The sequence below is a fragment of the Ailuropoda melanoleuca genome, chromosome 7 (genome assembly GCF_002007445.2).
Source record: "Ailuropoda melanoleuca isolate Jingjing chromosome 7, ASM200744v2, whole genome shotgun sequence".
NCBI lineage: Eukaryota > Metazoa > Chordata > Mammalia > Carnivora > Ursidae > Ailuropoda > Ailuropoda melanoleuca.
Window position 1 is genome coordinate 28,517,195 of NC_048224.1, and position 16,935 is coordinate 28,534,129.

At 47.5% G+C, this 16,935-nt stretch overlaps 1 protein-coding gene across 7 annotated transcripts in view; it reads right to left on the reverse strand.

Moving 5' to 3' along the window:
* TBC1D2 (TBC1 domain family member 2) overlaps nt 1–13,621 on the reverse strand; it is a 47,165-nt gene extending 33,544 nt beyond the window's left edge. For 5 of the 7 annotated variants that reach the window (XR_004626520.1, XM_002914928.4, XM_034664182.1 and 2 more), the window contains exons 1-3: nt 13,088–13,621; nt 8,790–8,931; nt 2,966–3,113 (exon numbers count right to left, since the gene is read on the reverse strand). Coding sequence is in view for 4 of the 7 variants with exons in the window: in XM_002914928.4 (XP_002914974.1) it covers nt 2,966–3,113; nt 8,790–8,931; nt 13,088–13,462 (665 nt within the window). In the remaining 3 variants the exon portion in view is untranslated. The other 2 variants (XM_034664184.1, XM_034664185.1) reach the window with 2 other exon arrangements.
* Between the last annotated feature and the right edge of the window lie 3,314 nt (nt 13,622–16,935).

Genomic DNA, 16,935 nt, shown 5'->3' on the forward strand with positions numbered 1-16,935 from the left:
CCTAAGCTTGGTGAGACCACAATGGACATACGCTGGCTGGACGGCTGGATGGCTGGATTTCCCAGCTTCTTCTCCCCTACAGCAGGCTCCCAATGCACCCAGTTTCCTTCAGCTCCCCCTGAGGGAAAATCCCCTGCAGGGCACCCTCCTTGTCCACCCACCCTGGGGGGCTCACCCATGCCCAACATCCCCCGAGTCTCTCTCTCCACCTCAGATTACTCTCCTGAGTTCCAGGCCCCTCCATCCAGATGCCTCATGGGGGCAGTTCTACCTCCAGCCAGCAGGCCCTAGAGGACACTCATCATCTTTTCCCTAAAATCTGGTTCTCTCCTGGAAACAGCATCACCACCCTCCTAGCTACCTGAGGGAATTCAAACACTGAGGCCAACAGGGAAATGCTGTGTCTGAGTCACACAGAGCCAGAGGTCTCTAATCCAAGTCCAGGGAACAATCTAAGCTGCGTCCTAAGAGGTCCCAGTCTATCTGAAGTCCACACAAAAAATAAGCACCCCAACAAGATCAGTATTGGGTACAGTTTGAATTCCCAAGAGCTTCCTTTCCTTCAGTTAGATTAACGATAGTAGCAACAGACGGTATTTATAAAGTGTTTACCTGCCAAGCACGGTTCTAAAGCACTTTGCATGCATTAACCATTTAACTCCCACACTAAATAGCATAGGGCAGGCACTATTGTATTTACTTCTCTAACAATTTAAGTGAAGCACAGAAAAATCAAACAAGATGCCACGGGCAGCAGACTATGACTGGTGAATACAAGTCTTGGAAGTCTGCCTCCAAAGCTCAGGCCATAATGCTATCTTCTTATGAACTATTTAAAACAAATCCTACTAGTGGGAAATTGTATAATGAATAACAAATGAAAAAGTAGCTGATATATGATCAACATATAGTAAGTTACACACGATAAAAGTGAATTTTAAAAAAGAAAAAACTAGAGGCATCACAATTCTAGGTTTCAAGTTATATTATAAGGTGGTAGTAATTAAGACAGTATGATACTGGCAAAAAACCAGACACATAGATCAAAGGAACAGAATAGAAAACCCAGAAATAAATCCATAATTATATGGTCAATTAATCTTCAACAAAAGAGGAATGAATATGTAATGGGAAAAAGACAGTCTCTTCAACAAACAGTGTTGGGAAAACTGGACAGCTTCATGCCAAAGAGTGAAACCGGATCACTGGATTAAAGATCTAAATGTGAGACCTTACACCATAAAAATCCTTGAAGAGAGCACAGCAGTGATTTCTCTTACATTGGCTGTAGCCACATTTCTCTAGATATGCCTCCTGAGGCAAGGGAAACAAAAGCAAAAATAAACTATAGGGACTACATCAAAATGAAAAGCTTTTGCACTGTAAAGGAAACAATCAACAAAATTAAAAGGCAACCTACTGAACGGGAGAAGATATTTGCAAATGACATATCCAATAAAGGATTAGTATCCAAAATATATAAAGAACTGATACCACTCAACACCCCAAAACCAAATAATCCTATTAAAAATGGCAGAAGACACAAACAGACATTTCTTCAAAGACATCCAGATGGCCAACAGACACGTGAAGAGATGCTCAACATCACTCATTATCAGGGAAACACAAATTGAAACTACAATGAGATATCACCTCACACCTGTCAGGATGGCTAAAATTAACAACACAGGAAACAACAAGTGTCAGTGAGGATGTGGAGAAAATGGAACTCTCTTGCACTGTTGGGGGGAATGTGATCTGGTATAGTCACTCTGGAAAACAGTAATGAGGTTCCCCCCCAAATTAAAAATAGAACTACCTTACAATCTAGTAATTGCATTACTGGCTATTTACCCAAAAAATATAAAAACTCTAATTCAAAGGGATACGTGCACCTCTACGTTTATTGCAGCATTATTTACAATAGCCAAATTATTGAAGCAGCCCAAGTGTCCATTGATAGATGAACTGATTAAGAAGATATAGTACATATACATAAATGAATATTAGCCATAAAAAGAATGCAATCTTGCCATTTGCAACAACATGGATGGAGCTAGAGAGTATAATTATGCTAAGTGAAATAAGTCATCAGAGAAAGACAAATACTGTATGATCTCACTCATATGTGGAATTTAGGGAACAAAACAGATGAGCAAAGGAAAAAAAAAAAGAGAGAGAGGAGAGACAAACCAAGAAAACAGACTCTTAACTATAGAGAACAAACTGATGGTTGCCAGAGGGGAGCTGGGTGAAATAGGTGATGGAGATTAAAGAGCACACCTATCATGACGAAAAATAAAATAAAATAAAACTTTGGTAAAAAAAAAATTTTTTTAAGTGGATTGCACATAGTCACTCTGGAAAAAAAACAGTGAATGATGCATTTCCCATATGAAGACACTTGTGATGCCATTATCACGTTACATTCAGTATGATCTCAGTTATGCATATAAATATACAGAAAATGAAGAGGAAAGAGATCTACCAAATGCTAAGAATAGTGTCTGGGTGATAGGATCATGGGTAATTGAAAATCTATCCCTTTCGAGATGTTTCGAATTTCCTACAAAGAACATGCACTACTTTGGGGCGCCTGGGTGGCTCAGTCGGTTAAACATCTGCCCTTGGCTCAGGTCATGATCCTGGAATCCCAGGATCAAGTCCCGCACTGGGCTCCCTGCTCAGTGGGGAGTCTGCTTCTCCCTCTGCCTTTCACCCCACTCTCGCTCGCTCTCTCTCAAATAAGTAAAATCTTAAAAAAAAAAAAAAAAGAATATGCGCTGCTTTAAAAAATCAGAAAAACAAACATAATATTTTGAAGTAATGATGTGATGAATTAAAAACGAAGCCCCTAACCCTCTTCCCAGGCCCACCTCCCTGCAGGGATCACACCAGATCATCGTAAGCTCCAAAGAAGGGGCTGTGTGCAGCCTGGCCGGACCCTCAGTCCCACCGCACTTACTGTATTTCAGTTCCAAGATGCTTGAGGGAAATGTTCTGCAGGGCCAAAGGCTTGGTGGGCACTGGCTGCAAGGCAGCCGCCGCGCCCACAAGCCCAGGGGGCGTTCGCACAGGGGACAGGAAGTCCTCCAGCTCTTCTTCCTCTTGCTCTGCGGAACAAAGAAAAGGGCAGTCATCCACTCGGGTCACTGCACTTGGATACACCAGACAGAGGTGCTACGGGCTCAGATCCCAGGTGGGAGTGGGCTGCCCAAGCAAGCCTTCCTTGTAGGTTAAGAACAGCCAAAGAAGCAGGTTTTTCACCAAATGTCCTGGGAAAATGATGCATCTTGCTGAGCAAGCCTTCCTGAACACCCCGTTAAAACACGCAGAACTGCAGATACTGGTACCTCTGAGAATCCACTAAAAACGTTATCTGATACGGAGATAAAGCTTTAGGAGCCAAGAGGTTCAGCCCAGCCCTGTCTGGCTTCAAACTGGAAATAACTCCCTCAAACTGGAAGTAAAGATCTGCGGAGAGGTTAAATAAATCAGGATGCCCTCAGAAAACAGAATATTACTCAGCTGTTTAAAACAACGCTAACGAAGAATGCTTAAGAACACAAGAAATAGGCATGGGATATATATTTTAAAAAGCTAGTAAAAAAAAATACTGGGGTTATAGCAAGATCTCGATTGTACAGAAAAAGTCTCACAGAATACACGCTGTGTATGAACAGAGGTCAGAAGTGCATGGTGGGGTCAGAAGCAGGATGTCCTCATTATCACTCCTACTTTTTCCCAAACTGCCTCTAGTAAACATGGGTTATTTTTTATAAACAGAAAAAGAATACATATTCATCCAACGTAGAAGTTTGTAAGGAGATTTTCTAAGCATGGAGGTTTTAGGGTCACAATGCAGAGTACCAAAAAGCCAAGCAGGCCGTTGGTATTACTTAGGATGTGAAACGCGTTTAAGTAACAAGGCAGGCACGGGGCTCATGATGTAATGCGAACGCTGGCTGTTTCCGCGTGATGGGATTACGGGTACTTTTTCTCCCACTCTTCTACATTTTATAAATCTTTTGCTTAAACAATGATTCTTATACAGTGAGTGCTTCAAAACATTTACTGTTAAGGAATGGTTCAAGGCTCCTTATTTGAGGTATAAGAGAGAGGAGGTGAAATACTTAAAGCTGATTTTGAGTGTTACAAAAAGCAGAACAGAATTAAGGCTGCTTTTCCAGTGGTAGGATCTGGATCGGGAGGCCCTGGAGACGGGTCAGGCGGCTGACACCTTCCACTTGAGCCCTCTTAATGAGAGGGTGGAAAACGTAGGGTGGGAGGGAATTTTGTTTTTGCACTCCATCGAGAACAGGGTGTGGGTGCCAAAACATTAAATACAATGGTAGGGGCCAGGGGAACTGTTCAATCTACTCACAAACACACTTTGCAATCAATATATTTCATGCCTAATAGGCTCTTTCACATCCGGCAGACTGGCCAGTACTTGGCAATGCCAAGTCATTCTCTTGAGCTCCTCTCTTCAGTTCACTCTCTCACCAAACACTTCTGGCATCTGCCCTCACGTTTCTGGGTGGAGCTGGAGAAAGTTCGATCATCAAAGGCATAGGAAGCTTCCGGCTTAAGGAGCAGGGAGAAGTGTATGCTTCAGGAAGACCAAGTGAGTGGAAGCTGGAGGGCAGGCCAGGCAAAGCGTGAGGGAGTTCTGGGAGATGGAGACAGATTGTTTCACCTCAAGTCAGGGAAGACTGCCTGGAGGAAGGGCACCAGAGCAGTGCCTAGAAGGCTGGAAAAGATTTTGACCTCCCGAAGGAGTGAGGAAAGATCTTTCTGGGTGTGTAAGTACAGGCAGCAGCAAGGGGTTCCAGACCCAGAGCTGAGGATGCTGGGAGGGACCAGAGGAGACAGGGCTAGGAAGGACAAATGTGCAGGGGAGTGCTAAGAGGGGATCTCGTCTGGCTGGACCCACAGGGCCTCCTGGGGGATTCGACAGAAGCCACAAGGAACCCGGGCTATAGCCGTGGAGTTGGAGGACCTGAAGCCAAGCCACGTTTCTGTGGGAAGGGTGCTGTGACCAGGTTCGAAATCACATTTACTTTTCTGGCCTCAGGTTCTATGTTTGTAAAACAGGAAGGATACTCTGCACCCCGTCTCCTGCAGAGATAAAGTAGATGAACATATTTAGAAAACCATAAAGCCCCATTCTGTGGACTTGCATCTTTCAAAAGTAGTCTTTAATCCAGACTTTGAGCTGATTCAAAATAATTAAGGTCTTCAGGTTTATCAATACTTTAACCACCTTTGTTCTCCCTTATTCAGAACAAAGCATGTACGAATTGTCTAAGATTTTAATGTCCTGGCAAGAACTTCCCTGTGAGCATCTGTTTTAACTTCCATCTGTGGCCCTGAATCTCCTCTGAGGTCACACCAGCTAATCCTTGGTGGTAAATGTCACCGCTGGTTGGATTCACCATGGAGGAAACAGTGGCTGAGAAGGTTTTTTGTGGCCAGGGTCACACAGCTGGCAGCAGAGCCATGCACTCAAACACAGTTCCCTGCTTCTCCACTAACACTATGTGGCTTGTCAGAGCAGCCTTTGTGACAGGCGAACAGTTCCCAGAAGGGACAGGCTGCCCGGGGAGGCACAAGCGCCCAGTGCAAGGAGGTGTTCAAGGGATGACTACGGTGGGGATGCCACAGTGAAGGTCAGCATCTCCTGTGGGAAACAGAATTGATGGCCCAAGGCTCTGGTCTGGGGGCCTCTGGGCCCCTCTCCAACCTGGAGAAATACCCTCAGTGAGGAGACCACACAAGGAATTTTCGGGAGCGTTTGTCATTCTCCCTTTGCCTGAGCTGCAGGCGCTGCTCTATCACCCTTAGCAAGGCATTGCGAGTGAAAAGGGCCTGGGCCAGCAGGTCACTTTCCTGCAGGGCCCCAGACATCCCAGTTGCTTCCTCAGCACGAGGAGAGATTTGTGAACTTGCAGACTAGGGTTCAAATTTCAGTGCTGACATTTTCTTGCTCTGTGACCTTGAACAGGTCCCTTGGCCTCTGTGGGCCTCAGTTTCCTCTTCTGTAAGATGGCAACACTACCTTATAACATTGATGTGAGGATTAGATAATGTGATGCGTGTAAAGTGTTAGAACAGTGTAAGTGGTATGCATATTTTTATAATATATACTTACAAGAGTGCTATTTAGTGTAAATTGGGTCCTACTTTGGCAACATGTAAATTATAAATTGGTTTGCCCTTGATCTTTCTCAGCTCCTGCGGAGACCAACGTTTAGGTAAAGCATAAACTAAAGTTGAAAACGCTTAAAAGCTGTAGAGAACATGCCTTGCAGATTGCTCAACGGCAGTGATAGGACACTTCTTACAAGATGAACTGTCTGTGACTCAAAGTCAGATGTGAGTCAGTTGGTTTTCACTGCTCTGGGAGCGGGCTCTGCTTCCTCCCAGGAAGGGTGGAGACTGGAGGTGGGGCAACCTGCTCCAGACAGCTAATCTAGGGCCTCCCAGCTTGCTCACAAGTCCAGAAATGTCTTCCTGGGTGGGCTGGGGAAGGTTTTGCAGGGACCTGGTCGGGGAGGGTGAAGGCTTGCCATGGGAGGAGAAAGGCTTCAGGAGAAGCCCACAGCCCAGCTTCCTGCATCCCCCACCAGTGTCCTCCTTGGACAGTGTCCTCCCCCATGTCCCCAGCAGGGGCTGGCCCAGAAGAGGCCCACTAAGTGTGCTAAACCAAAGCCACAGAATTCAAGGGCTTGGAAAGGGTTCAGCACAGAAGAACCTGTGGGATCCCAAAGCCATATCAGTTCCAATTTCAGTTCCAGGCATGCAAGAATTCTGTTATCAGGAGAGTTTCTCGTGTCTTCTAATCTGAGGCTGATCTCCAGCAATTGTGCTGACTGGGGCTGCAGTTCTGCATTTAGCCAGGGTTGTTTGGCTCTCTGGCAGATGGGAAGTGGAGGGTGGAATGAAAGTACAGAAGCACAAACAAACCGTATCCCAAAGAAAGCCCTTACAAGCATGAAACACCCAGAAGCTTCTTGGAGGAAATGACTGATAATTATCATTAATAATAAAAAACAGCTGTTATTTTAAGAATAGTATGGTACGTGTACACATATAACAGCAACCTTATTAGGACCGCTACTATGCATTGAGCAATTACTATGTGCCTGACATTAGGCTAAGGGCTTTACGTTCCCTTCCTCATTGAATAAAATCCGATGCATTCGCTCACACATATCCAGTGTGCCAGGCAGGGCCCCAGGACCGGGGACATAAGTGACAAAGACATGGCCCCTACCCCTGAGGGCAGAGACTGACAAGGATGCTATAATGAGAACACAACATGACAGGCCTTGTTAGAACCATGTGAACGAAGCGTAGAGGGCTCATACAGAGTCCAGCTGGCAAAGTGCTGGGAGGCTTCCAAGGAGAGGCTGGCAAGAGCAAGAGGTGACACTGGAGCATGGCTCTAAAGACTAAGCAGGAATCTGCCAGGCAGACAGGCTTCTGGTGCCGCTGAAGCTCCCAGCATGAGGCGGGCACTGGGGGAGCAGGCAGAGGTGAGGCGAGGGAGGACGAGCCGTGAACACTGTGCTAAAAAGCTGCGCCAGGGATGTGGTGGGGGGCCATGCAAGGCGATGGGGCTCCAGCACTGGTTTCAGAAAGCCACAGCAGGGAGAATGGGTCTGAGCTGGCAGGCTGGGCCACGGGCCAGGGGTGAGGAGGCTGCTGGGGTTTTTCCGCTGGAGCTGGGGCCTGACCCAGGGCACCAGCCGCGACCAGGGGCCAGTCTGGTGCAGAGGCCAGAGGGCAGACACAGCCAGCTCGGTGACTGACTGACTTAGCTCACGAGGCCGCCGAAGGGGCAAGGGTGGTGCCTAGCTCCGGGAGCAGCCGGGTAAGTGAAGAGCCATTTAACAAAGGGAAGGAAACTGGGGGAGCAGAGGGGTCAAGGGCAGATGAGGTCGGTCTGGCACCTGTAAAACCCCAGGTACGGAGACGCCTGGCCACAAGTCATGCCCTGGCCTGTTCGGCCTTCCTGTTACCACGCTGCAGGGCGGAGCTGCCACAAGGCTCCAAGCTGTTCCAGGGGCCACCGGGGGTAGTCTGTCTCGATTCTCAACCTGCCAGCCATACTGCCAGCCGCATCAAGGTGTGGGGGCGGGAGGGTATGGTCTCCAGGACTCCTCCATGCTGGGGGTGTCCTAGGACTTGGGATCAAGAAACTTCCTTCGCAGGCCGTGCCAGGGTGAAGGATTCTGCTTATGGGAATACAACAGATAAAATGATAGATCTACCCAACTCGCAGCACAAAAGCATGCGTGTCAGAAGTAGAAACCATAGCTGCGTTTTCTCACTAACCTTCCTCACGACAACCCTGTATGTGTTTCATTTCTCCAGAACTTCCAATAATAGTCATTGAAACAGCAGCTGCCGTTTCCTGAACTCGGACAACGTGCAGGCACTGTTCCCACCACTTCAGGTGCATGGATTCATTTAATTCTCATAACAACCCTAAGAAGTGGGTACGACTTATTAAGCTCATTTTATACGGGAGGAAACTGAAGCTCAGAAAGATGAAGCAACTTGCTTAAGACCACACAGGTTAGGATCTGAACCCAGACGTCCCGGCCTCAGAGCCCCTATTCCTGCCCTCGAGGCGACAGGTGTCCTAACTGACCCTGACTCACCTGCCTGGCTCTCTGCTGCCTTGGCAGAGCCTCCTCCCGCTCACTCCCCACAGGAGGGGAAAGGCCTGGTCACCAAGAGCCCCGGGGGTGTGGGCGGCAGGTGAAGCGGGTGGGTACCTAGCTCGAGGCGCAGTGTGGGCCCGTTCCCAGCCGGGGCGGCGTCGGGGGCGGCGGGGGGCGCAGGCGGGCTGCTGTGGAACTCCCAGCGCTTCGTCTGCAGCTGCTGCAGCCAGTACAGCATCACTTGCTTGGTGGCGGCCTGAGAAGCACAAGGGTTAGTCGGTACGGCCCTGCGCCCTCAGCGTGGCACTGGGTCTGGCATGCGGGAAGGTCATGGGAGGCTTGGTAATTCTCTCCCTCCCAGAAAAAAAAGTTGTCACTGCCGATGGGTGCCCACCTCCAAAACACCACCTGCTTCTTGGCCACAGAAGAGAATTAAGCTCCGGTTCCAAACCTTGAGGTTCCTTAACCTTTCTGGGTCTCAGTTTCCTCATCTGTGCTATGGTGACGACAGCACTCCTGTCATGGGGCAGTTAGGAGGATGCAAGGAGGTAAAGAAAGTGAACCGCCCAGCACAGTAGCTGACACATTGCAGGTGCTCAAAATGTGCTCACTGGATGAGGGCATTGGCGGGCGGTAAGAGACAGGGAGAGAGCTTTGAAATTCTGGTCGGGTGGTGTGGCCCTGGCACCATCACCATCTCCCTGTGAGACATCGCAATGTCTTAACTATGATATTGTGATTTATAAGAAACATATATCTGGTCGTTCAAATGACCAAAAATATATTTTTCATATGTATTTGATCTTTGTCCATGGTTGCTGGCTCACAGCTCCTAAATCCCTTAGAATTTCCTGGGATAAGAGCGATAAAGGTGACTTTTGTTGTTTTAATACGGTAACTCTTGGAAAGCCCTTAGGTAACCTAATGATGGGTGGCTGGTTGCCAGGAGAACCTATCATGTGAGGAGAGGCTTGCAACTTTCAGTCCCATCCCCCCACCCCCGGGAGGGGAGAGGGGCTGGAGACTGAATGGAAGAATGGTCAACGACTTACATGACTATGTAATGAAGCCTCCCTAAAACCCAAAAGACTGGGTTTGGAGAGCTTCTGGGCTGGTGAACACGAGGATGTGGGGAGAGTGGTGCACCTGGAGAGGATGTAGACACTCCCGCCCTTCCCCAGACCTTGCCCTGTGTATCTCTTCATCCGCCTGTAGACTGGTATCCTTTCTCCTATCCTTTAATAAACTGGTGAATGTAAGTGTTTCCCTGAGTTCTGGGAGCCGCTCTAGCAAACTAATGGAACCTGAGCAGGAGGTCATTGGAAACTTCAATTTGTAGCTGGCTGTCAGACACACAAGCAACAGCCTGGGGCTTGCGACTGGCATCTGAAGTGAGGTGTGGGGGAAGTCTTATAGGACTGAGCCCTTAACCTGTGGAATCTGAGGCTGTCTCTGGGTAGACAGTGTTAGAATTGAGTTGGGGGTACCTGGCTGGCTCAGTCGGTAGAACACACAACTCTTGATCTCAGGGTTGTGAGTTTGAGCCCCAAATTGAGCATGGAGCCTACTTAGAGAGAGAGAGAGAATTGCTTGGTGTTGTGGGGGGACCCTCCATAACCCACATTGGAATTGGGTCCAGGAATCCTAAAAGACTGACTTTTTACGGAATGGAGAGAATCCTTCCTCTGTTTTGGGGATGCACCAAAATCATGGATATGACTGGGGACTGGAAAGCCATATGCACACAGTTACAACACAGTGGCACCCTCCAGGTACCCTAAATACGGCAATGGTTGATGCTGGTCATTAGTCTCCCAGCCCTGATCCAAATACCTACTTTCCCATGTGTTCCGTTGCTGGATCCTCCAGGAGCGACCAGCCCTTCTACAGATGGAGAACTAAGGTTCTGAAGTTGCTCAGGCAGGTGGCGGCAGAGCTGGTCCCAGAACCTGGGTCTCCCCCTTTAGACCAGAGTTTTGTGGTCATTTACGGCCAGGAGACTGTGGCTTACCTAGAGAAGGCCTAGGATCAGTCGGGCCTAGGAAGCCAGGCAGCTCGCTGGGAGTGGATGGTGAGCCTCACAGAGCTGCCTGCAAGGCCATGTGAGAACAGCAGCAGGCAGCAGGCTATGGGCAACCAGGGCAGGATCCCCCTTCTAAGTGGTCCACGGGTAAGGTGTGCACGAAGCCAGGGGGCTCCATGAGACAGGCCCTCAGCCTGTCAGGGAGGTACCACATAAGACAAAACGATGCCCACCAGTCTTCTGTTTCTATACACTCTCCCTGAGAGACCTCAGCCCCTCCCAGGGCTCCACCTTGACCTTGTGCTGACAAGTTCCAGCCCATACCCAAATACCTCATTTTATCAATTCACTGGACAAGTGTATATTGAGGACCTCCTATACATGTCATGGTCCCGTCCTCTCAGAACTGAAGAGTCTACTGAGTGGGTGCCCTATGGCCTCCCCATCCTGGGCTCCCTCTGTCGTGACTGGCCCAACTGGACAGTCAGGCACCCCAACTCCTCCCTTGTGTTCCTCCTTCCTCACATCCCTAGTCACCCCCATTTGTCTCTCTCCCCCCGTCACAGCTCTAGCTCACTCACCATTCTCACCCGATCACCTCCTGACGGACTTCCGGATCAGCAGCTTTGCCTTCTAAGTTTTTCTCTACTCAACAGCCACACTGAGCCTTCTAAACATTCTAATCTCACAGAGCTTCCTTGTTTAAAGCTCTTTGACAATTTCCCAGAGCCCACAGGACAAAGTCCAAGCTCCCAGGCCTCACTCACAAATGACCTATGCTTGGGCCCCTGCTCTCCCGCTCCATCTTTTGGGCCCCTCTGTACCCCAGGCTCCTGTGATTGGCCAAGACACTCTGGGCTGTATCATGTTTCCCGTCTGCCTATGGGGCTCTCATGGCCAGGAATACCATTCTTCCTCTTGTCTGCTCGTAGAAAATACCAAATCCCTTTTTCAGGCCTCGGATGTCATCTCCTCCTCTGTGCTTCCCTCCTAGGTGAACCCTTCCACTCAGTAGAACCACACTTTGCTGGTACAGACTTACAAGAGTGTCTCTACAGAACTTCTCACGGTCTGTGCCATTCTCTCTCTCAGTTCCCTCGACAGACTGTAAGCTGTTTGAGAACCAGGGGGCAGGTCTGACTTGGCTCCACGCCCCAGTGCTTAGCACAGAGCCAGGCACACACACAGATCAAGGGAACCGTAGAAGACATGTGTTGGAGATCCGGTAGACAGCACTCGGACGCATGACCCATAAACCACATGACCTCTAAAAAGCCTGGCCTGGAATTCCAGATTTGCCCTATTTTATCTGATTTCCCCAGCCTGGTCCCCAGCCAGGCCCAGCATTAAAGGGGAACTGAAACTACGGGCTATATCCAGAGGCTCAACAGATGCCCAGTTGGCTGGAAGTGGGGGTGGAGGGGCGGGAAGAAAGGGTGGGTCAGGGAGGCTGTCTCCTGGCACAGTCTTCTCTAGGATTCAAATGTGAATCCTAGAACTCTTAGCCCAGATTTGTCTTTCCGCTCAAGGTCTGGGGCACCTCCTCTTGACATGAACATTATGACCTTTGTTCTATCACCATGTGGGTTCATTAAACAGGAATTTATTGAGCACCAGTAGGTGCTGGGCTGTATCTAGATCCTGGGATTAATTCAACAATTTGTAGGTGCCAGATGCTCACAAACTACCTAGATTCTGAGAGGTCAAGTAATTGACCCAGGGTGACACAGCGAGGAAGTAGCTGATGAAGAATCTGAATCCAAGCCTGATTTCAAAGCACATGGCCTTTCCACTGTTTCAGGCTTTTTCAGTTAAGGTGATAATAAAACAAAACTTACTGATGGTAAAACACGTTAAGACATGCCTCTATGAACATTCTAGGCTGATCTGAGAAACCTAAGTATTTTATCTCCCAAACCCCACCAATGTTTGCTCAGCATTCACTCCCCTTGGCCAAAATATCAAGAAAAGTGATTGAGAATCCCGTCAGAGAGGACTGCACAGCTCAGATCTTGACTGTATTTCAGTCCCAAGTAAGAAAGTTAAGGCACACCAAAAAGTAAGTTTTGACACAGTACTGAGAGAAAGACTCAGGGATTCCAAGTGTGCGCTACACCACTCTGGAGATGCATGGCCTCTGACTGGTCACTTCATCTCTCCAAGACTCAGTTTCTTGATTCTAGCACGGGCACATCATCCCCGCCTTTGCGGTGGGAGCCCAATGAGAAAACGGGTGTGACTGCGTTTTGGAATGCACTAAACCCTGGCCACCCAGGGTTCATCGGTCTGTGATCCTTGTTCCAGCAAATTCACTGTGACCATCCACACCTGCCCAGCAGTGCCCTGGGAATTCATCCTGGCTGAAAAAGGGAAAAACTGCCCCATTTACCTTCAGAGTAATAATCCGGCTGGGAGTCTTGATTTCAAAAGTCCCCTCCTCGGCGTCCGCCTTGCAGTCAAAGACCGCACTGGAGAGGTCGATGCTATCCAAGGGATTGGCATCCTGCGCGGTCCGCGAATAATACAGGTGACATTTCCTCTCGTCGTAGAAGAACCAGCGGGATTTCCAGCCCCGAATGGGCCCTTTGCCGCCAAATTTACTTAGATAGCCACAGAGTTTCTTGGGGGCCGCGTCCAAGGAACCGGCGCAGCCCTCCGACTCCTCCGGAGGCAACACCTCGGGGCCCCCGGCCGAGCAGGCAGGCTCTTCGGACCTGGGGACAGAGGAGCTAGACTCTGCGGCGTTCTCGTGGGCGCCATCCATCGCCGTTGGAGACCGCCTACGGACTGCAGGTCAGCAGCCAACTCGGGCCAAATCTCGGAGACTCCGGGGTGCTTCCCAAGAGCGAGAAATCTGGGCGAGGGCGGGGCCGGTCACTACCCGCCCCCAACAGACCGCAGGAAGCCGACCGCGGCGGTTCAGCGCGTCTTTGACTGAAAGCCCAGGTGGGCGGATGGCCACGCCCCTCCCGACCTCGCGGCAGTCAGGCCACGCCTTCGACACGCCCTCTGCCCGCACCGCTCCTCGCGCCTGCTTCCGGCTTTTGCTCGGCTCCTGTCAGCCGTCTTTAGTGAGGTCAGCCGTCTTTAGTGAGGGCAGCCGTGGGGGGTCCTCAGGTTGAAGGCGTGGCGTCATTGACTAGGTAAACTGGCGGCAGGGAAGCGGGAAGACACACCTGTCTCTGACTAAGCTGCCTTGGTAACTCTTGTACTAACATAGAAGGACGATCCTTTTTGCGCCTTAAAGGCCGTGTGTCTTTACCCCCAGGTGCAGCGAGGGTTACCCTCGGACGGCGCATTCCGCCGCCATTGGTTGAGAGGGACGCCGGCTCGATGACGCCACTTCCGGCGCAGCTCCGGGCGCTCACCAGTCTGGGGCCCTTCCCGCAGGCTTCTGTTTTGCGTTAGTTTAGCACCCTGATAATGCTTCGCTGACCGCTGCGGCCTCCGGTGCATCTGCCCCAGCTGCTACTCGCCTCCCTCCAGGAGCCGCCCAGGCCCGGCTGCTGCTAAATGATGATGATGATAAAATCCTAAATAAAATACTTGCAAGCCAGTTCTAGTGTTTTACCAAGAATTGCATACTGCACCTAGAAGGAATTACTTTAGAGATGCAGGGATATTTTAATTACGAGAAAAAAAAATTACATCTGTACTGCAAAAACGAGCATTTTAATATTTTCTAAAAAGGTATTTGATCAAAAAGGTAATTTCTAAAAAGGCATGTGATCAAATTCAACATCTATTTCTGAAGTTTAAAAAATGTCTAGAAATATAGTTGGCACACAATGTTTCATAATTTCTTAATAAAACAAATAGCACATCTTGTTCTAGACTTTCAAGCTAAATGACAGATATTTGAAAGACTATAATAATTTGAAATATACAACTTACGTCTGAAAAACTCAAGAGTTTTTCTGCTAATATTCCAGGATCTAATCCAGGATTCCACACTTGGTCAACATGTTCCCTTGGTCTCCTCTGAACTGTGACGTATTTCAGCTTTTCCTTGTCTTTTTTTAATGACGCTGACATTTTTGAAGGGTACTGGACAGCGATTTTGTAGAATACTGTGAATTTGAGTTTGCTGTTTTCTCATTATTAGACTGGGGTGATGGGCTTTGGGGGAGACTACCACAGAGGGGAAGTGCCCCTTTCATCACATAATATCCAGCTATATCATATGCACATGGTGATGGTAACTTCCATCACTTAGTTAAGACGGTTTCTGCCGGATTTCTTGGCTATAAAGTTACCATTTTTCCTTTTCAACACTGTTCTTTGGAAGAGAGTCACTGAGTCCCCACCACAAGAAGCCCCACCTACTGGGGGTGGGAGTGGAGGGATGGGGGTGGAGGGAGTTAATAGGATTTTTTACAGTCTATTAGAATGATTCTAAAGTTCATTTCCAAGAGTGAACAGGTGAGAGTAGCCAAATTTTTGAAGGAAAAAAAAAGCAATTAGAAAGGATTTGGCCTACTAGATATTCAAATTTATTAATTCAACCAAAAAGTATTTCGTGGGCGCCTTCTGCCAGGCACCATTTAAAATGCAGGACCACAGTGATGAACAGGACAAGTCCCAGACCCCAATGGGCTGTCATTCCAGTCCAAGGAGACAGGCCATTGACAGATAAACAAGTAAATGATTATCATGACCTCAGATTCTCATACTTTCTAGGAAGGACATGAACAGAATGATAAGAAAAAAGAATTTAGTGTTTCTAGTATAGGGACAGGCACATTAATGGAGCAAAGTACATTCCAAAAAACATAAATATGAGTGTAGGAGTGTGGTACACGGCAGGGTTTCTCAACCTTTTTTTCCCCATTATTATCCCTAAAGGAGCCTTTTCAGGATTTTACCCCAATCACCACCTCCCATAAAATTTTAACACCCCAGATATAATATGTGTCTCTTTATGTCCTGCATGTATGTCTGTGCTTTATACATAAGAAGAGTAGGATTTTCTTTTGTACCCCAAGAGCCAATTTTCAACCCCTTGGGGGTGATGTTGTCCCAGAACGTATGGTATTGCAGTGTAAGATGAAGTTAAAGTTTCAAAGAAGTGGGGGACACGATGAGCTATTTAATAAGTTAGTTTAGATATTCACCTAATACTGTATATCAAACTAGCATTTAAGTAGATTAGAAAATTATGCATTAAAATGAAACCATAATATACATTCAAATGGAGTGTTATTCAGCCTTAAATAGGAACAAAATTCTGATAGATGCTATAACATAGATGAACCTTGAAAATATTCTGCTAAGCAAAATAAACAAGACCCAAAAGGACAAATATTGGATAGTTCCACTTACATGAGTTACCTGGAATAGATATTTTGCCTATTTTAGTTACCTAGAATAGGCAAATTTCTCTATGAGAAAGTGTGATAGAAGTTGCTAGGGGTTGGGGGATGGAGAAATGAGGAAGTATTATTTAATGGGTACAGAGTTTCTGTTTGAGATGATGAAAAACTCCTAGAAATGTATAGTGGCGATAGTTGTAGAATACAGTGAATGTGCTTGATGGCACTGAATCGCCACTTAAAAATGGTTAGAATGGTAAATTTTGTTACGTATATTTTACCACAACAAAAAAAATTTAAGTGAAACCATAAAACACTCAAGGAAAATAAAGGCAAATATTTATATAATCTTGGATCAAGGGAAGGAAGGCCTTAAACAACACACGGGGATGCCTAGGTGGCTCAGTAGTTAAGTGGCTCAGTCGGTTAAGCGTCTGCCTTTGGCTCAGGTCATGCTCCCAGGGTCCTGGGATCGAGTCCTGCATTGGGCTCCCTGCTCAGTGGGGAGCCTGCTTCTCCTTCTGCCTGCTCCCCCTGCTTGTGTTCTCCCTCTCTCTCTGACAAATGAATAAAATCTTAAAAACAAAACAGAGCAGCACACAGAAAGCAAAAGATTGCTAGACTGACCTTAGAAATATTCCAAATGTATATACCAGAAAATATCAGGAACCGCCTATAAAGACAAGTACAAAGAGAGAAAATTTTTGGAACACATTTATAACACATGGTGCAGGGTTAATATTTATAAGCAGCATGCACAAGTCAGTAAGTCAAAGAAGCAATGAAGATAATGGACGCATCAACAAGCCATTGATAAAAGAAAAGCCTAAATGTGTAAAGGGCAAAATCTTTTAATTACTCCTATAATTTTGACCTATAATATTGGCTATATATATATATATATATATATATATATATATATATA